Source organism: Xenopus laevis, chromosome 2S, assembly GCF_017654675.1.
Source record: "Xenopus laevis strain J_2021 chromosome 2S, Xenopus_laevis_v10.1, whole genome shotgun sequence".
NCBI classification, from domain to species: Eukaryota; Metazoa; Chordata; class Amphibia; order Anura; family Pipidae; genus Xenopus; species Xenopus laevis.
This window is the reverse complement of record NC_054374.1, coordinates 167,027,030-167,051,629: the sequence shown is the minus strand read 5'-3', so window position 1 is coordinate 167,051,629 and position 24,600 is coordinate 167,027,030. Positions and strand designations below refer to the sequence as shown.

The window sequence follows — 24,600 nt, the reverse complement described above, 5'->3', positions numbered from 1 at the left end:
AGTATTTCCAATTGATTAGAACACCCTGTGATGAAGAGGTGTGAAGAATAAAAAAGTGATGTTAGGAAAACCTTACAAGAGGAAAGCAGGTGGATTCACAATATGCAGACCCTAAACCCACGGGGACTAAATATAGATATGAATTTAAGAGCCTTTTTGTAAAAATCCAAATCACACAGTAGAAATGAAGTGAAACATTGTTTGGGCGAACCTAGTAAAATAGAAATTTATATAAAAATTCTCTATAATTAAATGAATGTACACATAGAAATTGTAAAAATAAGACACAAATCAATTGTTTTAAATATATCTATTATCATTATATCAATCTATAGATGCAGCACAAAGCACTTTCAAAGAGATTTAATATATATGGAGTCATTTAATAGATTGATTAATATTACGAACTAAAAGAAGTATTCTAGCCTGTTATATATATAAAAAAAAGTTTGCACTGATTCGATGCGATTATTATGTATGTGCATGTTATTCCAGATGCAAAACCTGCATGTAATGTTTATGGCCGTTATAAGATACTTTTAAAATTTCCCCGAGTGAGAAATCCATAGCAGTAAAGACGCTGAACTTGTAAATGCACTTGCGGTTGCTGTGACAACCAGAAGCCAGGAAACCGGAAGTGCGATACCGATGGAACGCATGTGGAACGCAAGGAAAACGCGCACCACAGGAAAGACACGGGACTCATGGGCAACACACCAGAAAGCAACCCAGGATAATGAGGGACGATGCGCCTTTTAAGGGCGCCCATGTAGAAACACTTCATGCCTCTGAGGAAGCCGATTGGTCGGTGAAACGCGTCAGGCGGAAGTGACGTCACAGCAAGACACGGAGCAGACACCACGAGGGAGAGAGACGCCGGCACATATCCTCCTTTGCTTTACAACTGGTGACACCTCCAAAAAAGGACTTGCTTATATGTGACAAAATCTTGCAAACAAATGTGAGTGTAAATCTTTTAATGTTTTTAAAATTCTTTTTAATAAAACGTCATTGCACTATGTACCCTCTATATTTTTACTTGTGAGCCCAATGGTGACTGACAGGAGGGAAGAATACAGGAAACCAAAACTACATGTGATAAAACTGCCACTGTCTTGTAAGTAGGCAATTTTACTGAATCTCGGTGAAGGATTTAAAAAGCACTATTTTTTGCTTCTACACATTGTGGAAAAGGAAGATCATTTTAAAGGGAAAATAATTTATTTTAATCCCTTTCTGATTTTTACCTATATACTTTGTTCACTTTTTATTTTTATTTTTTATTTTTATTTTTTCACTTTTTTATTCTTCACACCTCTTCATCACAGGGTGTTCTAATCAATTGGAAATACTACACCATATTATGCCCCTGTTTTTTTGCTCTCTCCGTTTGCTCTAGGCGCTGTTCTACAAGACAACATATATATTGTTTCAATTGGAATATATATATATTTTTCTTATTTTTCCTGGAACTTTTTTCACGCAGTTGAGAGACTGAAAGGGAACGGCAGGAGGGGGTTACTCTAAAGGATTAACTTTTTTCTTTCTTATTGTATATTGTTTAACCTAATAACCAGGCAATGCATCACAGTCTGGATTTGGTTTAAGTACTGTTGCTTTGGCGCCAAACTGGCGTCATTACGCTGGCGTCGCGTCCATCTCAGGCGTTTTCGCCTGCGTCCTTGCGTCAGCGACCGGCGCCCGTGACTGTCGCCGGCGTCCCGCGCCGGCGCGCATTAGCGCGCCTGCGCCGAACAGGACGCATGCGTAATTCCTCACACCTATGGAACCCTTCTCCAACTTCATAATAAAAATTGTGATCAAAAGCAGCTACATTCTCTATTAAATAAGTCCTGGAATGTAAAGACTTCAGCCCTATGGAACACTTCTCCAACTTCATAATAAAATTGTGATCAAAAGCAGCTACATTCTCTATTAAATAGGTCCTGGAATGTAAAGACTTGAGCCCTATGGAACACGTCTCCAACTTCATAATAGAAAATGGGATCAAAAGCAACAACGTTCTCTATTAAATAGGTCCCAGAATATAAAGACTTGAGCCCTATGGAACCCTTCTCCAACTTCATAATAAAAATTGTGATCAAAAGCAACAACGTTCTCTATTAAATAGGTCCTGGAATGTAAAGACTTGAGCCCTATGGAACACGTCTCCAACTTCATAATATAAATTGTAATCAAAAGCAGCTACATTCTCTATTAAATAGGTCCTGGAATGTAAAGACTTGAGCCCTATGGAACCCTTCTCCAACTTCATAATAAAAATTGTGATCAAAAGCAACAACGTTCTCTATTAAATAGGTCCTGGAATGTAAAGACTTGAGCCCTATGGAACACGTCTCCAACTTCATAATATAAATTGTAATCAAAAGCAGCTACATTCTCTATTAAATAGGTCCTGGAATGTAAAGACTTGAGCCCTATGGAACCCTTCTCCAACTTCATAATAAAAATTGTGATCAAAAGCAACAACGTTCTCTATTAAATAGGTCCTGGAATGTAAAGACTTGAGCCCTATGGAACACGTCTCCAACTTCATAATAGAAAATGGGATCAAAAGCAACAACGTTCTCTATTAAATAGGTCCCAGAATATAAAGACTTGAGCCCTATGGAACCCTTCTCCAACTTCATAATAAAAATTGTGATCAAAAGCAACAACGTTCTCTATTAAATAGGTCCTGGAATGTAAAGACTTGAGCCCTATGGAACACGTCTCCAACTTCATAATATAAATTGTAATCAAAAGCAGCTACATTCTCTATTAAATAGGTCCTGGAATGTAAAGACTTGAGCCCTATGGAACCCTTCTCCAACTTCATAATAAAAATTGTGATCAAAAGCAACAACGTTCTCTATTAAATAGGTCCTGGAATGTAAAGACTTGAGCCCTATGGAACACGTCTCCAACTTCATAATATAAATTGTAATCAAAAGCAGCTACATTCTCTATTAAATAGGTCCTGGAATGTAAAGACTTGAGCCCTATGGGACACTTCTCCAACTTCATAATAAAATTGTGATCAAGAGCAACAACGTTCTCTATTAAATAAGTCCTGGAATGTAAAGACTTGAGCCCTATGGAACACTTCTCCAACTTCTTAGTAGAAAATAATGAAATCATGTTTTATCTGGGGAGTTTCAAAGACCTTTTGATATCTTTATCAAGATGACAGAACAATCCGTTTGTATGAAACCCAAAGGTCAGCTGTGAGTAGGAATGTAAATGAGCTTGCATACAGGGTAATAGAACAACGGAGATTCTAGATTGTACAGTAACTCACTCTAAGCAATATCTATGTCCTTTATGTGAGGCAACCCCTTGATAGTAGCCGTATTTCTTCTGTACATCTGCTGCATGAAAAGCCGTGTAGCAAAGCAATGGAACAGGGGATTGGAATAAACCTCAGAGAGAGACTAATACCACTTCACACAGGGCTGGTTTGATCTCCCAGTCCCGTATCTCCATGTGTAAATGGAAACTGTGAACAGAATGGCTTTTAAATGATGCATGGCCAACATGATAAAACTTATCAACAGACACACAAGCGCGGCACTAGCTGGTGGAGGGAAAGGGACGATATAATGAAACCTTTCAGATATTTATTAACTGATTGCACAGACTCCAAGACAGAGGGATATTTCAAGAGTATAAAGACCAGTAGACCAAGAAACAATTCTTTGAAATTGTTGAGTAAAAGTTTTTCAAATTACATCTCCAGAGAGTTGCTGAAGCCTGAACGTGTCTCCGTGACCCCAATGTTCGGAGAGAAAGCAGCCTTCATATACCGGAGTGTCTCAAATGACTATTCTCATTCCTACTCAACTTCTAAAGTAGCAGCGACACTGAGAAATACAGCAGCTGCTGAAATGAGAAATAAAGCATTGACTTTCCCCGCTTCTGTGGATAAGTAAAGGCATGGAAGTCCATGGTGAGTTTATTTGGGGCTGAGAAGATTACAAGAAAAGTCTGACCTCTGGCATGAAATATCCCTGGGAAATAATTTGCTTTGTATTCATAACCGGTGTAGAATGCTAAATGCCGATGAATGGCTTTATTGATGTTCCCCGCAAGGTGAGGAACCAGCAGTGAAGAATCATTATTATTAAAAAGAAAATCATTCTTTAAAAAAACAGAAGAATAATGTGCTGTTGAATAAGCCTGGAAAACATCTTTACATTTTCTATGCCTTGGCTGAAAATGTGCTCCCCATGGGGGGTGGGTTCAAATTGTCTCTATCTACATTTGTATGAGCTGTCTCTTGTGTGTCAGCCTTCAGTTTATATCATTACTACCCTGACACATAATATTTGCTTCCCTGCTGCCACTTCCCCTGCTCTTGCATGTCCTCCAATAGAGTAAGTTAGTCGTCCTCCAACAGAGTTAAGTTAGTCGTCCTCTAACAGAGTTAAGTTAGTTGTCCTCTAACAGAGTTAAGTTAGTCGTTCCTAAACTGGGGGACTTTCCCCCCTTGGGAGATTAGGAACAGTTGCATGGGAGGCTCAGCCTGAAGACCAGTAATAGTGAGATTTGGGAAAAATGTCTTTTTGCTCCTCTTGATACATCCGAAAGCCCAGATTGAAGATCAGTTAAGGTTAAATATTGGGTGAAAATATATTCAGTGTCCCAGATATACCTGGAACTATTATCTGATACACTAATGTTTCTGTTAAATTGTTACCAGCTAAAGAGCCTCCAAGGGAGGTTGAAAAGTCCAACAGCCATTGAGATCCTCTTCAATCCAGAAGCCCCTAATGGGCTACCTTGTGGCTACGCATTGCTCTCTACACACATGCCGTATGGCTCTTGAATTCAAGCAAAGTTTGTACTGATCCTATACCAACCATTCATACTGTACTTCAGTTATATAGAACAGTAAAAGCCAACTACTGGTTGTGTCCCTGAGATCCTAAACCCAAACGTCACGTTTATGCTATAAAAACTGTCTTCTGCTTAATTACAAAGAGAATGGAGATCTTGTGTAAAGCAGGCTCTACACTACTGCCTTATGGAGGTCAGCAAGAACCAATAATAATTAGGGAAAATTATAGCAATATGTCTCTGTAACAGAAGCAATGAGGAAATAATAGAGAGAAGTAAAAGGCTGAGAGACGGGAGAGTTGAAGTCTGCATATGAATTGCTTTCTGGATAATTTAGCAATCTTTAGGCTAGAGTCCTGCACGGGTCTAGTTTCTGATACTCATACCTGACTCATACCCACTACCTGTGACCTGCAGCCCAGACCAGAAACCATAATTTCCCCCACTGATCCACTACCAGACCTGTAATAGGCCAACTAACCTTCTGACCTGGGGTGCACGCGAAACCGGAAGTAATGTCGATTTGGCTCCAAACCTTCACAAAAAACGAAAAAAACTGTTAGAACCACAAAGGAAGGGATCAAGCCCACACCCAAATTACCCGCAGACTACCCACACGGCCAGGGAATCTGGAACTTGTTGCCCAAAACCCAACCACTTTGTGTGTATTCCCGCAGGTACCGTCGTCTGTCTGAGCCTTGACTATTTCAACATTCAATGTTGGACACTCTGATAGATCTTTCACTATGGAGGAACTTGATGGCATCCAACCATGAACCTATGAATTGGTACATCCTCTGACCTGTACACATGATCAGAATTTTAATAGTGAACCTTATACTCACTCACATTGCCTTACAGTCATTAACCTTGTGACTGGGTCACTAACTGTCAAATCCTAATTTAGCATAGTTTTCTTCATGGATGGAAGCTAAGCATTTAAATCTTTCCTGGACCTCGCATGGACCCTCAAACTACTCTGGCCTTGTCAGCTGTTGAGGAAATACCAGAGCTGGCTAAGAAATTCATCCATCCTTTTTTTTTACTATGGGGTTAACATGGTGGAGGTAAACTATGTCCTTAATTTCCTTGTGGGGAGGGAACATAAACACATACTTATTATTCATGATTGTGCAAGGTTAATGTATTCATTTTGCCAATGAATGACTGTCTTGTCTGACTTATTCTTCTTTTTCTTTCCATTCCACACCTACTTGTTTTCCCTTTGCCCTTCAGCAATGTCCATTCATCTCTCCATCAAGGTTTCTCTTATGCTGCTCATTTTGATATTGCCTCAATTCCTGTTCTCTGTTTTGTCTCCTGATTTTCATGAGATTTTCTCTGTTATTGGCCTTCTTCTCTTTTTGCATTCTGTAATTACTCCTCAAAATGATCTATCATTCCCCATATCTAGCCTTCTTCCAGTTTGCCATTGCTCCATCTTCACACTTTTCCCTTTGTTCTGGGCCTGGATTTGCCATTTCATGGGTTATCTGACCATCTCAGATGCCAAGATCTCTATTGGTCTAATTGGATTTTCATTAGTGGCATAGAGCATGTAGAGTACAGGCATGGTTTGAGGTTTGAGTGGACTTTCAGTTAAATGAAAAAGGTGGCATGGAACCACTCCCAGCCCCACCAGAAAAAAACATTGTAACTCAATAACCCTTCCTGACCATCATGGCTTCCCTGTTACTTTATATACGATCTATTTTTGTATTATCTGTATTAGCGGTGTTAAACCACCAGCAATGTCTAACTTTGTTTTCTTTCCATTCCAGTTACATTGCAGTCAGTTAAATGACTCTGATGAACAGAATCTCAGAATCTTGGAGAAGCACGTAAGTGTCCCCTTATTATTATTATAGCACTGTTTCCATAAACCTGCCTTAATTAATACTAGGGATACACCAAATCCTGGATTTGGTTCAACATTCAGCCAAATCAAAGCCTTGTTAAGCAGTATTTGGCCTAATTCCACAGCCTGACAAACTGAATCTGAAGCCTTAAAACCTAATGAGTTACAGTCACATGATTAAGGGGATCAAAATATTTTTCCTCACTTTCTTTCCCCTTCCATTTCCTAAATTACATGTAAAATTTAGGGATCAGATTTAGCTGAATCCATCCTGAAAGATTCGGGGTCCAGCCAGAAACAGCTGCCTTCAGGGTCAAACTGGCCTGCAGAGTATCCGAGGATCTGCCAGTGGCCTGGCCATAGTGAGTCCAAGGCTGGGAATATTCCCATAAACTCTTTTCTCATAAGCCCTTGCTATAGCCAAATATAGTCAGATGACTAGCCACTAGCCCTGTAGATATGGATTCTAGTCAGGTAAAAGAAAAGCCTTTGTGGTAATTCAGGGAAAAATTAACAATTCCTGAGATAAACGGTAATTATTCTCCCTGCGAGTCAGGAGGCTGACACTTTAATCGGACGAGAGATGGAGAGATGAGCAACGGCAGCCGAAGGCGAGCGGAAACTCATTAATATTCCACAATCTGATAGGGTAGAACCTTTCTGTGTTTTATCTGTGGGTGAGGAAGCTGAGCTTTTTTCTTCTGGCACCATTCCCTGGGATAAGGGGGGATTTTCATAATTCCTAAGTCAAATATACAGTTTATTTCCAAGGACCGTCCCTCTTTTCACTGAATTTTTCTTGTAGTTTAAAAAAGCAATTGACATTGTCACCATTTTGGGTAATGCTCAAGCACAGCAAGAAGGTAAATCTTGGAATTTTAACTTCTATCTCACTACCAGGGCTTTATTACTCTAGCAACTGGGTCTGAATGTCATATAACAAGGAAAGGGCCTGTACAGAACCCAAAAAGTCTGAAAACCATTGCATTCCTGGATGGCAGAAGAGAAATAAAGAAAAATGAAATGACAACTTAAAGGGGAACTCCGACGTCCAAACCAAAATTTTATATAGAGGCCACATAACCCAGAAACCCCTAATATACCCATCACAGTCACCGGTTTCTTCAAAAAGTATAAATAAATGGCATTTTCTATACTGAAATCCAGCTGTTTAACAGTTCTTCTCTTTCTGCATCATTTGAACTCCTGGCAGGGAAGGAGGGACTAAACACTGATGTTACACATTGTATTTACAGACAGCATGCAGGAACTACATAACCCACAATGCATTGCACTGGGATGTTCCTTTCCTTATTGAAATCACATGTGCAGGGAATTGTGGGGTTTGGAGGATGCAGCTGAGGACAGATGGCTGTTGAGGGACAAAAAAGTCAATCTTGTGACCCAGCCCATTTTTGTGGCCACACCCCCTAATTACCATGTTCATTTTACAAAATTTGGCAGGTTATGAAAGTTTGAACATATTTTTGTGTTTTTTTTTCAGTTATTACAGTTTAACTAATGAAGGTGAATTGCCCTTTAAGTTGTAAGTCTAACTTTTCCCAACTGACCTGTTATCTTATATTGTTACAATTACTTATCTGCTTATCTGCAGCTGTGGCTGTTCTGGGCTCTCTGCCAAAAGCCAATTAAGTTATGCTTTTTCTTGCTGTTCAATGCAGAGAAACTGGACTTTCGAGTACAAATGATGGACTACAGGTTGAGCTGTCAAAAGAGGGACTGTCCCTCTAAAAACGGGACAGTTGGGAGGTATGCAGTAGTCAGCCAGTAGTCGGACAGATCAGCAAGAAAGCAGGGGGCTGGGCTTAGGGAACTGTTCCAAATCATGCCAACTCTGCATATTTTAAATTGATGTATATTGCAAAGTTGCTTGAAATTATGTTTACTTTTCAAACAGCTTCAGTTATGTTTTTGTGTAGTTCTTCTTTAAAGACCAATGACTGTGACCAGTAAGGACCATTTGGGTATCTTTATGCCCCGTGAGTCTAGACCAGTGACTCCCAACCAATGGCTCATGAGCAAAATGTTACTCACCAACCGTTGGATGTTGCTCCCAGTGGCCTCAAAGCAGGAGCTTATTTTTAAATCCCATATTTGGAGGCAAGTTTTGGTTGTATAATATAAACAGAGTCTCCCGGAAGCTGCCAAATGGCCAATCACAGCACTTATTTTGCACCACCCAGAAACATTTTTCATTCTGTGTTGCTCCCCAAACACTGGGTTCAATTAACTAGCATAGCAACCAATCAGGTCTTTGTTTTTATTTTGTCTCTTACTGCTGAACATTGGTTCAGGTACCCGACGAATACCGGCAAAGTGGCTGGGTTTTGGGTAGAACGACCCCAGTTTCCTGACCATGCGGGCGTTTTGCTGTTACCCAGCCTGGGTACCCAACCCATTAGAAGACTTGCATTCCCCCCATCTCCTCAAGTTAAAAATTATTTTTTTTTCCAGTGACACCACCACCCACAAGTGACAAGTGCTTCTGGTTTGCGAGGGTCCCAGCTCGTGCTGGAGTTTGGGGCAGTGTGGGTAGGTTCCAGCAGTGGGTACTGGGCACTTAATTATGGCTCCAGGTTCAGTTTGCATTTAGAAGGTCTGGTTTGGGCATGGGTCTGGCAAACTGGACCCACACAGGACTGGTACCATGTAGCACCTGTGTTAGTAAATGAAACCTACTTTCTCTTCTACATAACTCCATAACACGTGGATTATTTAAATAAAAAAAGTCTGACCAAACTAGAATCCTCAATGTGACCTTATTTATTAATAAAAAAAAGCGCAATTTAATCAAGATCGGGCACAAACTCGATAAAATCGAGCAAAAATCTGAATCGGACGAGTTTTATTCCCTGAAAAGCTCGAATTTTTGGGATTTTTCCCCGAAATATTCGGATTTTCGGGCTAATTCCAGCTCAGACCACAGAAATTTTCAAATAGGATAGGGACCTCTCCCATTGACTTATATATACAGTACAACCTCATCTAAGATGCCAGATATTAGGATTCAGACTTTTTCCTTCCTCGGGGTATAATAAATCCTGAAAAAAGCTAGGTTTTTTTTGGATTTAATAGTAAAAAAAGTAGAAGTTTTTGAATTTTTTGATAAATAACCCCCTCAGTGTCGCCCACAACCTTCCCAATACACTGGCAATTACACCATTTATATTTGTCCCTTGGGGTATATCTTGGGTAAGTGCCATAAAGCAAGACAGGGTGCTGGTTATTTCCATTAAGAAACCAGTCACTGGATCACCAGGAAACCTTTGGAGTTTGGGGATCCCCTGTGACTCAGGTGTTTGTGTGTTACAGACCCTGGTGACGTGCAAGCGGGTGCTGGCCATTCAGAAACTGCAACCGTCGTCTCAAATTCAACTGTCACCTCTGTCGCCTCGCTCCTACCAGAATTCATTGCCAAAACCCACGCCTGCTGCCAACAAGAACTATGATGAACTGGACCAGAACATTCTCCAGCTTTGTGGTATGAACTACAACATACAAATCATATCGAGTAGGTCCTGCCGTTATTATTGGGTGGCACGGAGAATATTCACTGAACTACGTCACACCAATCACAAGTCTCTTTTCTGAACTAGTTGGGGTTAGTTGCAGGGTCAGGCAGGGGCTGATATATTTGAGGAGGAGGGAAGAGTAAATATTTATATGTTTGTTATGTAAGAAAGAGATGTTCTTCTGCTTAGGAATAAAATTAGAAACCTTTCTCACATCTTTCCTAAGCAGAAGAACATCAGCCTCTTTCTTTCTCCTGACAACTTCCTTGACTACTTGCTGGTCAGACTGGTGGGAAACTGACCAGCAGGTGGCGCTGTTGTAACAAAATTCATTCATATTAACAGCACATGTATCCCTTAATATCTTGGAATAAAAACAAAATAAATAATGAATGTACATTGCACAAGTGCTTAGAATAACCCCCTCATCAATTTTACATTCACTTATTTTAAAGGTTTACTTATCCTTTAACAAAGTTACAAGATGGTGACCCCCCTGTGGCCAACTTTAAAAGCAGAAATCATACGTTTGATTAGGCTTGAGGTGCAGAAAACTCATGTTTATGTTTAGTAAACAAAATACAGCATTTCTAGCCTTATTCTATTGTAGACTTTACTTCCCCTTTAACACTGGGACTACTGGCCACACTTACACTGATGCTAAAACCCAAAAATGTACATAAATGATTGGTGTCCCCCTCATTATTAATGGCCGTCATTTCTCTTGGCCAATCGCAGCTGCCGCATGTCTTGCCTTAACCTTTATAGGTGTAAATTCCTTATACAGCTTCCCTTGTTCCTAAACTGATTATGATTCTATGACGACCCAGAACGTTGCTCCTCTGTATATTTATATTTATTGCTATGGGGTAGGAGCTGCCATATAGTTTCAGTTATAAGGAGCTTCCCTGTTCCTGTATATTTGATTATTTCAGCTACAGAACATCTCTTATTATCTGTCATATCTCTGTGAAGTTCTTATTATGTTACAAATTCTCTTTTGCAGGAGAACTTTATGATCTGGACGCAGCGTCTCTACAGGTTAAAGTCATCCACTATGTGAGTATCCAGTTGTTTCTTCACATTTATCTACATGGAATTAAAACTCTTAATATTCCCATTCCCTAAAATCCCTGCTGTTGTTCTTCAGGGGGGACACGACGTATCCAAGATAAAATACCAGCGTGCTTAATAACGCCTAAGTAATTGGACCTGGAAAACTTTCAGGGCAATTGTGTCTAATAACATCGCTGCCAAATATGTTGGCACTATAAAAATACATAATAATACATAATACATGGCAAAATGTGCCTGTAATTGCATTCATTTTGATATCAGGTGACCCCTTGTGTTTATAACAACAGTGGAATTCTGGGGGAACGGTGCATTATGGGAAAAAATACGGCGATTGCTCTCAAAGTTGCACTTAACTCACTGAGCTGGGAGATGTAAATGACCCCTATGGGCAGTAGATGAATGGGGGAGTGGAGTTTGCTATGGACATCTACAACCATAGGCCCAGTACTGGTGGTGGCAGCCCATTCAATACAAAATACAGGTATGGGATCCGTTATCCGGAAACCCATTATACAGAAAGCTCCGATAATAGAAAGGCCGTCTCCCATAGACTCCATTATAGTCAAATAATCCAAATTTTTCAAATAATTTCCTTTTTCTGTGTAATAATAAAACAGTCGCTCGTACTTGATCCCAACTAAGATATAATTAATCCTTATTGGAAGCAAAACCAGCCTATTGGGTTTATTTAATGTTTACATGATTTTCTAGTAGATTTAAGGCAGTGATCCCCAACCAGTGGCTCCAACATGTTGCTCTCCAACCCCTTGGATGTTGTTCCCAGTGGCCTCAAAGCAGGTGATTATTTTTGAATTCCAGGCTTGGAGGCAAGTTTTGGTTGTATATAAACCAGGTGTACTGACAAACAGAGTCTCCTGTAGGTTGACAGTTCACATAGGGGCTACCAAATAGCCAATCACAGCCCATATTTATCACCCTAGAGACTTTTTCGTGCTTGTGTTGCTCCTCAACTCTTTTTACATGTGAACGTTGCTCATGGGTAAAAAAGGTTGGGGACCCCTGACTTTTGAAGATACAACTTATGGAAAGATCAGTTATCCGGAAAACCCCAAAAGAAGGGTATGGACAAGTGATGAGAGACGGTGATGGACCAGAGGAGGGGATTAGTTAGTGGACTCTGTGTAGAAGGCAACTACGGGGCCAAGGACCATCTTCCATCACATAAAAACACCAGTAGGTGAGGAAGGACATGAGTTGATTATAGAGGAAGCAACTAGAGTAGGACCAGAGCATCATTTCTCTATTTAGGAGAGGAGCCCAGTGTGTCTCTGTTGCTTGTGTGATGTGAAGTCTCAGGCTGGGGCAGGATAATGTGATGCTAAACTGCACCTCCCACCATACTGTTTGTGCAAATAACAGGCAGTTCCTGCTGGAATCACGGGCCTCATTTCTTCTCTCTGTTATAATTGCTGTATATAAAAATATGTTCAGAGCATTGACTGCATGTTAACTCCTCCCACATTGTCTCCCCTTCATTGACACCATGAAGCTGCCATGTGCCCCACTGTGCCAGCCATTGACTTGTTATTTATTCCACACTGGAAGCAGCTGGAGGGGGCAACCCCACTGATTATACCAATTACCTGCACATTATGCATCTGCCATGCCCTGCACTTGTATACATCACAGGCTGAACTGCAACTCTCCAACTGACAGCCAGTCGCTCACAATGTTCTGGGATCCATATGGTAACATGGTGTGTGCGCTGGATTTCCCTCCAAACACACGATGAATACATGAGAAGTCTGTGTCCAGGTCCGATGCTTCTGACTCACTAATGGAGGATCATGGATAAGAATGACAGGGTAGAATTGAATTCAGAGCCATTAATTACTGCTGATATATTGTACAAATAGGTTCATTGTACTGATCCAATTAGCAGGGTTAGAAGTGATGAGATGATGTAAGGAGGAATAACGGAGGAATAGGAGGAAATATAAAAACATTATGGCATTGCCCCTGACTGGTGTCACGATAAACTCACTTATTTGCTGTTTCTTTATTTCCCCTGAGATAACTTGCAGGTTCAGTCTTGCTCTAAAATCCATTACCCTTAATCTGGCTGGACACACCCCTCCTTATCTTCTGTGTTTGTCCCAGTTACAATTGATTTATAAGGGTTGTGGCACATGGGGAGATTAATTGCCAAGCGGGAAACCTTCTATACTGTGGCTACTAAGGCCCAAAGGATCACTTGGATCAGATCCAACAGTGCCATCTTCTTCATCTACTATTTCTTCAAGGGTTACATAGGAAAGGTCCTGCTTCGTTACATGTGGATCCATACTCCTTCCTTTTGCTTTTTTAGCTTGTACAGGAGATGGCTCGTTATCTTTCCTTTTCCCTTTCCGAGAATTATTTAGTACTTCAGAAACATCTGTCTGCTCTTCTGCTTTTTGTGCATCTCCGTGCTCCTCAACAATCTCATCTACAGTAACAAACTCATCTAAATTAAACATATCCTCCTGTACCTTCCCAGATTTTAGGCCACAAGTAGCACTTCTGGAGCTCCTCTGTTTTGTTAAAACAACTCTTAAATTGATCCTCTTTGGATCGATCATCCCTAGGCCCTGTCCTCTTTGGAGCGATCATCCCGAGGCCCTGTCCTCTTTGGGGTGGTCATTCCGAGGCCAGTCCTCTTTGGGGTGGTCATCCCGAGGCTGGTCCTCTTTGGGGCAGTCATCTCGAGGCCCTCTCTTTTTTGGGGCGGTCATCCCGAGGCCAGTCCTCTTTGGGGTGGTCATCCTGAGGCCGGTCCTCTTTGGGGTGGTCATCTTTAGGTTGGTCCTCTTTGGGGCGGTCATACCAAGGGCGCTCCTCTTTGGAACGATCATCCCTAGAGCGGCCTTCTCTAGAGACCTATAACGGTCATCCTTTTTGTTGCTTGACCTTGTCCCTCTTTCCCAAGGCCTCTGAGCAACTTTTGATTCCTTATCTGACCCAGATGACACACTCCTTCTACCACCTTTCTTTTAAGAAGAACCTGCACTTGATTTGTGGTTATTTGATGATTCTGAAGGGCTAGAGTGATTGCTATTTGATTTTGGCGTACTACTTTCTCTGCCAGAAGACCCCTCTCAGCCAATAACTTCCATCTTTGAACCTTTCTTACTGTCCAATATAACTGCTACAGAGAGTTCTCCTTTCTGTGGATTAAACTTAGCTGACTTGCTGTTGCGTTTATACAAAGATTCTTTTGTAGCTAATGTCCCCAAAATGTCTTCCCACTGGTGGGATAGCATAAGCGTTGCTTTGGTTTTCTGAAGTTGCCTCACAAGGAATCTTCGGGAAATTTTGGAAAACGGATCGACTCGCGTGCTGTCCCACTGGCGATTCACATTCTTGCCGGTGGGAAGACATTTTGGGGAGATTAGTCACCCGCACTAGCGAAGATTTGTCGCTTACCACTACCCTGCCAGGATATAGGGTGATACTAATTTGGCAAGGTGGGGGGAACCCTAAACAGGTCAGTAATTACTGTTGTTGCCACCCTGTTTTGGATGTTTTAAGTGGGTTTGGAGGTAAAGCTATAAATCTGGTGATATTTTTTGCCCCTGAAGTGTTAAAGCTGAATGAAGAGCAGATGACGGGCGGTGGAAGAGTATAAAGTATATTCACTTACTGAGTTGCTGCCAAACCTTCATTATATTTATCTCCCCAATAAAGGACAATACGTCTTGGCATTGTATTAGAAGAACAGCGGCGACACTGGGCTCCCTGTAATTTATCAATTACCCCCACGCTTTAGGATTCGTTAGCGAGTGAAATTGAAAGTCTCTTACACAAAATGATAACAAATAAGCAGAACCTGCCGATTGGAGCCATTCAGAGCCACTTTCAGGAACATTCAAATTGCACCTCAAAGAGAACACGGAGTTTTGTAATCATAGGATTGGGGCAAAACTACAATCACAGCCGTGTAACCCTTTATGTTCCTGTATTTCTGCAGTAACCGGAGACTGTAATGTCATAAAGTGTGTCTGTGAGGTTCTGTTGGGTTGCCCTTCAGCAATGTATTCTGTATTGGGAATAACGGTGCCGTCCATGGGACCCCAGTAATACAGTTGTATAAATGATTCTATTGCCTGTGACATGGCTGCTACACAATCCTGGTGGTAGAGTCCTGCATCGAGTCGGGTACCCAGGGAATACCCACAAAGGGGTCAGGCAAAAAGTCCCAGATTCCTTGGCCGTGTGGGCAGTCCGCGGATAACGCAGCTGGGTACCCAACAAAGACGCAGGCTTGATCCCTCCCACTCACCCTTGTGGTTCTTCCACTTTAAATTTTTTTTGGGGAAGATTCGGCACCGGAGTGACAGCACTTCCAGTCAAATGTGACATCACTTCTGGTTTTGCGTGTCCCCTGGGTCGGAAGGTTAGTTGGGCTATTGCGGGTCGGGTAGCGGGAACATGGGGGTCAAATTGCAGGTTCCGGTTACTGGTCAGTTATGGGTTTCAAAAAATGGACCCGCGCAGGACTCTACCTGGAGGAGATAGTCTGTTGGAAGGTTTTATCTTTATTTGATATTTTCGATTTTAGAGTAAATTTGCAGGTAATTTTTGGGTTATTATTTTTACTGTTAAAGGCATCTCCTCCTAGGAACTGTAGGTTTATGATGGGTTCTTTCCCATTTTTGCATTTCAAGATGCTCGTTGAGTATGTGGGAATTCTAGGATCCGGGTTGGTTCAGTTGGTTAAATATAAAGCTAAAATTCTCATATAGTTGCTTTCAGCATAATACTATTTATATTGTCTATAAATACATATGTTGCCATGCCCCGTCATACACCAATCATGTCATATTCCATTACTTCTAAATGACACTGTTACACTGCAAATAAACACTGTACAATATAAAATGTCATTCCTGAAGCAGCAAGTGTATTTAGTTGTAATATTGGTGTGTAGGTGCATCTCAGCTCATTTTGCCTGGTCATGTGATTTCAGAAAGAGCCAGCACTTTAGGATGGAACTGCTTTCTGGCAGCCTGTTGTTTCTCCTACTCAATGTAACTGAATGTGTCTCAGTGGGACCTGGATTTTACTATTGAGTGCTGTTCTATTTTACATCTACCAGGGAGCTGCTATCTGGTGACCTTCCCATTTTTCTTTTGTTTGGCTGCTGGTGGGGTGATATCACTCCAACTTGCAGTAAAGCAGTAAAGAGTGACTGAAGTTTATCAGAGCACAAGTCACATGATTAGGGGCAGCTGGGAAACTGACAATATGTCTAGCCCCATGTCAGCACTATTAACTGATGTGTTTGGAAAAGAAAACATGTTTTACCATGGCAGTATCACTTTAAGATGCACTATGGGCTATAGATTTCTCCTACACCATCGCTTGGAGCCACCATCAGCTTTGCCTTTGTGCAATGTTGTACATTAGAAATTGTCCGTCCATCATAATTTTCGAAAAGTTTATATAAGATCTTGAAGGAGTCCACTGAGCCAACATCACCCTAAACAAGCAATTTATTCTTCTAGGCTTCACATAAGCAGGGTCACCTGGGTGCCGTGCATTCTGTTGGCTGCTTGAGGTTTTTGATTGCTGTTGCAGGGGCGCTCCACCAATGAGGCGAGTTGATCCACCCGCCTCAGGCGGCAGCGCCCCCCTGGTTACCAGGGGCGGCAAAAATGCCCATCCTGGTAACTAAGAGCCGAAATTCCGGTTTTCAACACGGAAATCCAGCTCTTCTAGCGCAGAGAGCGCAATTGCGCTCTCTGCACTAGCCTCGTGCAGCGCCCCAACCCCCCCTGCGCAGAAAATGTGAGCGCCGTGAGGAGGGGTCAACGGAAGGCCGCCTCAGGCGGATCGGCGCTGTGCTGTTGATATATTTTATTAGGTGCTTGAAGGTGACGTTCAAAGTTTTCTAGTTTCATGGTTGGTTAGGGCATCAAGTCTCAAACTGTGAGGATTACCAGCCACTCTCTGGGACTTGAGGGGTCTCGTTGTTGCTCATACTTGGTTGTATCCCAGAAAGTGACAAAGTGAAAACTTTTGCTACTATTTTTTGCTTTGTAAATGCAAAGTGATTGCAGAGGCCTTTAGGCCCAATTGTAATTGTTGCTGTGGTAGTTGACTGTGGCAATGGCATGTAAGGTTTGGGCATAATCTAACAAATGGTTTATGGGTTGTTTTGTTATTTGGGTTGATACATTTTTTCATTATTGTGTTTTGTTGTTGGGTTGACTGGTGTTTTGGTTGTTGGGTTGCTTTTCTCTTGGTACATTTACCAGCAACCACTTGCAGTTTGCCTTGGCCATCCTTGGGTGCCCATGGTCTTTAAAGAATTCTTGTACCTTCTGGTCTAAATAACAATTTTGGCTGTTGAAAGATCACTCATATGATATTTTATTGAGATGATTAGGCTGGTTGTTGACTGGTTTTCTTGGTAAAGGAAGGAATGATTGTTTTATAGAGGTTGTACTGGCTGTTGGGGAGTGACTAATGCTCATGGTGGTTTGGCTACTAGACAGCTCTGTAGAGCCATGGATGTTACAGTACACTACTGGGAGGTCTGTTGGCCATGGAGGTTTATGTAGGCTATTGGGGTGTATTTTTGGATTACAGATAGTTCATTTACCTGTTGGGAAAGTATTTTGGGTCATGTGTGGTGTTTATTGGCTTCTAGAAAGTTTTCTTGAGCTATAGAGGATTTTATTGACTGCTAAAGAGTTCTGCCAGGTCATAGATGTTTGTGTTGACTGCAGGGCCGGATTTCCCTCAGCCTGAGGCCGCTCGGTCCTAGTCCCTTCCGTCTGCCATTGTGTGCACGCCCCCTGCGAGTGCACGTTTGCATGCGCTGGAGTACTGGGGACCTTATGTGTATGTACTGGAGCACTGGGGACCTGTATGTGCATGCACTGGAGCACTGGGGACCTGTATATGCATGCACTGGAGCACTGGGGACCTGTATATGCATGCACTGGAGCACTGGGGACCTGTTTGTTCATGCGCTGGAGCACTGGGGACCTGTATGTGCATGCACTGGAGCGCTGGGGACCTGTTTGTTCATGCGCTGGAGCACTGGGGACCTGTGTGTCTCCAGTGCACCTTACTATGCTGCTGGGTAGCATGCCGCCCCTAAATTTTTCCCTCCTTTGTGGCATCGCCACAAATCCTGGCCTTGTTGGCTGTTAGAAACAGTTTCAATAGGCTGTTGAGTGAGTTCTTCTGTGTTGAGTAAGAGAGTGGTCTAATGGGTTATGAATGTTTCTATTGACTGATAGCCGAGTTTTGTTGGGTAATAGGTTTCCATTTGCTGTTGGAAGTCTTGCCCCTATTGGATAGAGCGGCTCCACCCCTCAACTGCAGCTCTCTCAAAAGAGAAAGTTTTCCATATTTTTTCTGACTTACAGTGATGCCACTGGGGCATTTTCCAAGCGGAGTGGAACGAATGGTGTTTATACAGCAGTAAATTATTACAGTTGTGCAGGAATGGCAATGGCTTTGAAATAGTTCACAGAATACATTTTGGTGGCAGAGATATTAGTTCTTATCAAGATTTGTATGTCTAAGTTTCCTGTAGACATTGGGGATGCCCTGAATCCAGAATTTTGGAATTCAGCTGAACCTCCGAATCATTTGTGAAAGATTTATTTAATACTGAACTGGATCTTAATTTGCATATGCAAATTAGGGATGAGAAGAGGGAGAAGAGAGTTCGCAATTTTTTCACTTACTTGTTTTGTGACATGTCACGTGATTTTAATCAGATTTGGTTCAGGCACGAGTTTAAGCTGAATGGGAATCCTGCTGAAAAAGGCTGAATACCGAATTGAATCCTGGATTGGGTGCATCCCTACTAGCAATATATACAGAATAAATGCAGTTAATTTCAGATGTTTACAGTTGTGATATCACTCAACCAAAGTCAAGATTGTGGCATCACTGTGGCATACAGATGTACATAGGAGCCCATAAAGCAATGTTCTTCTTAGGACGTGTTCTTTTTTTATTGCTGTCGGTGTTTCTAAGGCACTGGCCAGTAAAAGTCTAATTATGTAAAAACGTTCTTTGTATTTTTCTAATAATTCAAGACTAAATGAGCTTTTGAATCAAAGGTAAATCACTTAGACAAAACCTTGCACCTTTCCCTTAATAAAGCAAAATCCGGCTTTTGTTCCCTCTCACAAAGCCTAGGAAGACCTGTAGCTCCCATCACTTCAGTCCTTGAATGAGTTACACTCGCCGCCGCTGGGTGAGCTTTCAGTCTATTCTTTTGTGCATAAAGCAGAATGAATATCTGGGCGATTAGAGAGCAGTTGGGCCCCACTGAGGCAGAATCCAGGCAATTAGGGTAATTTGCTGCTATTCATCTGAGATTACCGAAGGCTGCTAACTCTCCGCTTCAGCTCAGGATCAACCGACTTGTAGGAAAATGTCTCTTTAATGGATAAATTGTAACAATTCTGCACTGAACCAATGAACCAGAAACCAAGTCTTGTGGAAAGTCCAACTAAGCCCTCGAAAGTAAATGTGGGTCCTCCTGCACTGCAGATTCCTGGTCTCCTTTTTCTCAATTAGGGGTCCAATACCTTTGTCTATTTTCTTACCAGACGGCCCGAAAAAGAGGGTGCTCCCACAACAATATCTCAGATCAAATGGAGGGGGAATGGATCGGGTACCAAGATTAGCCAAACACCTTTTCTCGAGCCATCTGATCCATGAGACACGTATCTGTTACTGGTTACTGTGGAACATTAACCAGTATGAAGGCTGAGATGCTTTGGCGAGTTCACAATTAACATACAGCCCACCATGTGAAGAAGGAGTAAGACTAAATAGACATATGCCCCATTGGCCTGTACATGAGTCAGTTCATTCTGCAATGTGCTAAGAGAATTTCCCCTTGATGTACCTTTTAGAGGCATTGCACTTTAATTAGTCCGTCTCAGAGCGATGCAATTTAGCCTTAGTTTGCCTTAACTCTGCATGCCTGCCTATGGGGTTCATGATTGATTTCCTTGGGCACAGTGAGCCATATAGAGAGAATCAGAACACGTATAATCTGCATCATTAACTTCTTCTGCATCTAAAAGGATTTTAATTGAGTTTCTGTAATGAGAAAAGTCTTTATAATGGAAGCAAACCTCTCTAGAATACAGAAGGAACGAGACGCCCCGTAAATATGTTGCACTGGACGACAGTGACACTAACTGTGGCTAATAGAATATTACATGTCCAGCCTCCATCTGCCATAGGGTGTGCAGCTAAAAAAGTATTACTGAAGGGGCGTGGCCAGCAGCTCAACACGCAGGACGTGTTTTTTCGGCGCTCCCGGGGTGTCTACAAAATAAACATCTTTCCCCGCCTGCAATACTCCCCAAAAGCCTAACTCCCTTCCTGCTCACCTCCGGAGGCCGCCATCTCCAGCCCGGAAGGACAGCGGACAAATTCGGAGCGCCCGCAGTGGTGCGCGCGTTGCGGCCTACAGCCACGAGACAGGCCGCGGACCCGCGTAGGTGATCAATCAGCGGGACCGGTAAAGGGCCCTGCACCGGAAGCGCCGAGGCGCTATAGCAAGCCCACAAACCAGTCTGCGGGGGAACAGAAGGTAATTGCAGTCGGGAGGTGCATGAGTACTAGACCCCGGGTGCGTCCCTATATTAACAGCACTGGGACAGAGGCCTGCAATGTCCTGGGCCTGACAGTGGGGCATATACTAAGGAGGAGCGAACTCTCTACTTCATGCTAAGGGTGGGAATCATCTCTTACAACCCACTCCAAATAACTTCACCCACCCACAAGTAAATACTGTGCTATCTGCTTGAGACAGCATTCTCATCAAACAGGCTGGGAGACCCCAGTACCTGATTGAACGGAACCCTGGCTGTTATCATCCATCAGGAGCAAAGGCGCTCTGGGTAGGATACCCAATAATGGTGCACTAAATCCCCATAAATCCCAATAGACCGTTCCAGTGTGCCTATACAGCCATACAGTCCTGCAAAACCTGCGGCCACTGATACAATCCAAAGCAACATACAACTGTAACCTCCGCCATAACCGAGACTGTGAGTAATTTTCTTTGCCAATGGGTAAACACGGCCCAAAACCAAAGACCGATGCCGCCGCTCGTTTGGAGCGCTACGCCCATAGCTCACAACAGGCAAATGACACTGATAGTAGCCAAGAGGCTCCACCACCCCCCTCACAACCAGGCATGGTCTCCCCAGAACTATCACTATCTGAGCTCATGGGCGCAATATTGGAAAATCGCACATCCGCCACTGCCCAACTTGAAGCCCTTAAAATTGATATATCTTTGCTAAGACAGGATTTACAAAATGTGAGAGAGAGAACAACCGAAGTAGAGAACAGAGTCTCCATGCTTGAGGATCAAGTGCATCCGATGCAGAACTCCATGCGAGAAGTTCATCAACAACTTCGGTCAGCTTGGGAAAAAATAGACGACCTTGAAAACAGACACAGGAGAAACAATGTCCGAGTTGTCGGGCTCCTGGAGAAGACAGAAGGTCAGCAGCCTGAGCAATTTACCGAAACCTGGCTACGAGACTTATTTGGAGCTGATACTTTCTCCTCCAATTTTGTAATAGAAAGGGCCCACAGAGTTCCAAATAGGGCACCCCCTCCGGGGGCTCCTCCAAGGGCCTTCCTGTTCAAACTTCTCAACTACAGGGATCGCGATGCTATCCTCAGAGCAGCGCGGCAAAAGGGAGAAATTCAACACAATGGAGCTAAGATCTCATTCTACCCGGACTTCTCTGCTGCCATACAGAAACAAAGAGCAAGCTTCCAGGGAGTCAAAAGACGACTGCGTGACGCACAGCTACAATACTGCATGCTTTTCCCTGCCAAGCTACGGATTATTGAAGGTGGCCAGTCACATTTTTTTACAGCACCTGCGGATGTAACAGCTTGGCTAGACGCAAGGGGCCCACAAAGACCAGCGGCAAACGATGGTCCCAGACGGGCCTAATACCATGTTCGTTCACTAAGTTACTTTCATGCCAGTCTGTCATCTATCTAAATACAAGGGCTGTTGAACATTATACTTCTTCTCAACGCGGTTTGGTCCACGAGCCATGGTCTACTTGACACTCCCTGTTGCTGAACTCCTGTTGAGGACTGTGTTTCCTGAGACTATGGTAAGGATATATGTCAATACGTTGAAATAGCCAGGTAGTCCCCCAAGCCAAGGGTGATGTACCTATAATCCAGGACCGGCTATATATACCAACAGACCACTAGTCCATGGCACATCTGGAACGGAAGGGAACTGTATCAGTTTATATTTCTAAAGTCTACTGGTTGGATGATAAAGGGCCACGCCCACAGTCACTGACCATTTAAGTGTCTTCAGTTATGGGTTTTAGACCCACCCAAGTTGGGGAGGTGGGTAGGGAGGGAAAATGGGAAATGTTGGGGTGTCTATTGTATATGTCTATTATTATCTTTTCAGCGAGTGTTGTGTCAATGCGTTCTCTCAAGATACAGGTTCCGAAACCCATTTTGCTCAGTCATCTGTACTATACTCACTATGTCAATCTATAACATTATCTCATGGAATATCAGGGGGCTTAATTCTAAGTTCAAACGCAGCATCATGCATAACTATATTAAAAAACATTCCCCTTCTATCCTATTGCTACAAGAAACGCACCTAACTGGGCAAAAAGTCCTCTCCTTGAAAAAACCCTGGGTAGGATGGTCATACCACTCCACATTTTCTACCCACGCAAGAGGTGTTTCCATCCTGGTTAAGAAATCCATAGCATTTTCACTGTCACAGATCATTACAGACCACTATGGTCGTTATATTATTCTAAACTGTACAATCGACAATAAGCCTATTACAATGATCAACCTCTACATGCCCCCACCATATTCAGGCGCATTATTGGATCACATTACTAACAAATTAGCAAACCTACCCCCCGGCCCTATGTGCATACTAGGGGACTTCAATTCCACAATGGACCCTCAGCTAGACCGTCTCAAGTCTCAAGAAATAGGCCCTACCAAACCAGCTCAATGGGCAAGTGCTTTTCAATTGCTAGATGCTTGGAGATGGAAACACCCTGACTTAAAGGAGTATTCATGCCACTCGACTACTCACCAGTCCTTTTCTAGGATCGACTTGGCACTAGTAACTAATGATATACTGCCCCTTATCGACAAGGTGCAATTTCTCCCCAGAATACTTTCTGACCACTCCCCGCTTCTTTTATCCCTCAGATGGTCAACCCCACCTAATTCTAGAATATGGAGACTAAGTCCTCTCTGGTTAAACAATGAGACAGTGCAAACAGCCAACTCAGAGGGATATGTCAATTATTGGGAAACCAATGCAGAAACGGCCTCCCAGGAGGTCCTGTGAGATGCCTCCAAGGCGGTAATGCGGGGGGTCCTAGCTAGAGCAATACGGCAAGCCCGAAATCAAGCGAAAAATAGTGTTGATCTAGCAGAAGCGGAGGTCTTGCAGGCAGAGACGGATCACATCTCTAACCCCTCTCCGGAGTCATACGCACTTCTAATAGACAAACGCAATGCCCTAGAGCGACAGCACACATTGTTAACAAAGAAAGCTCTTCTATACCAATCACAAAGGTACTTTGAAATGGGTGATAAAAATGGTAAAATGTTAGCATATTTCGCAATGTGTCCCTCTACAGCGATACCGGTCATAAAGGGAGCGGGTAATGTAATGGTCACCGACCCAAAACTGCTAGTTGAGGAGTTTGCTTCATACTATCGGGACCTATATGATACAACACTGACCCACTCCAACGACCTTCACATACCCTTTTTAGACAGTGTTTCCATCCCGTCCCTCTGCACTGATGACAGGAAGGCTTTAAATGAACCTATTAAGATAGAAGAGGTTAAAGAAGCCATAGCCTCTCTCCCACCAAACAAAACCCCTGGCACTGACGGCCTCCCCTCGACTTGGTACAAGTCTTTACAGGAGCAACTAGCCCCTCAGCTACTTAGTACCCTACAGTCCTCCTTTGTGACAGGCTCATTACCCCCCTCATTCAGTGAAGCCCTCATTGTGGTGATCCCCAAACCTGGCAAAGACCCGTCACAGTGCAGCTCATACCGACCTATCTCTCTCATAAATACGGATGCTAAAATCCTTGCAAAAATCCTTGCAAAACGACTTCAAAGATACATCATAGACCTAATCCACCCAGACCAATCGGGGTTTATGCCAGGCAGGTCCACTAACATCAACCTGAGGAGATTATATACCAATATTGAGATATTACATGATAAGCCGGGTACAAGAGCAGTGGCCTCCCT

At 42.8% G+C, this 24,600-nt stretch overlaps 1 protein-coding gene across 4 annotated transcripts in view; it reads left to right on the top strand.

The window, feature by feature from the left end:
• LOC108710079 (cGMP-dependent 3',5'-cyclic phosphodiesterase) overlaps positions 1–24,600 on the top strand; it is a 313,782-nt gene that overhangs the window by 225,633 nt on the left and 63,549 nt on the right. For all 4 annotated transcript variants that reach the window (XM_041584657.1, XM_041584656.1, XM_041584655.1 and 1 more), the window contains 3 exons: positions 6,621–6,680; positions 10,031–10,199; positions 11,237–11,289. In XM_041584657.1, the coding sequence (XP_041440591.1) occupies positions 6,621–6,680; positions 10,031–10,199; positions 11,237–11,289 (282 nt within the window). The remainder of the gene's footprint in view (positions 1–6,620; positions 6,681–10,030; positions 10,200–11,236; positions 11,290–24,600) is intronic.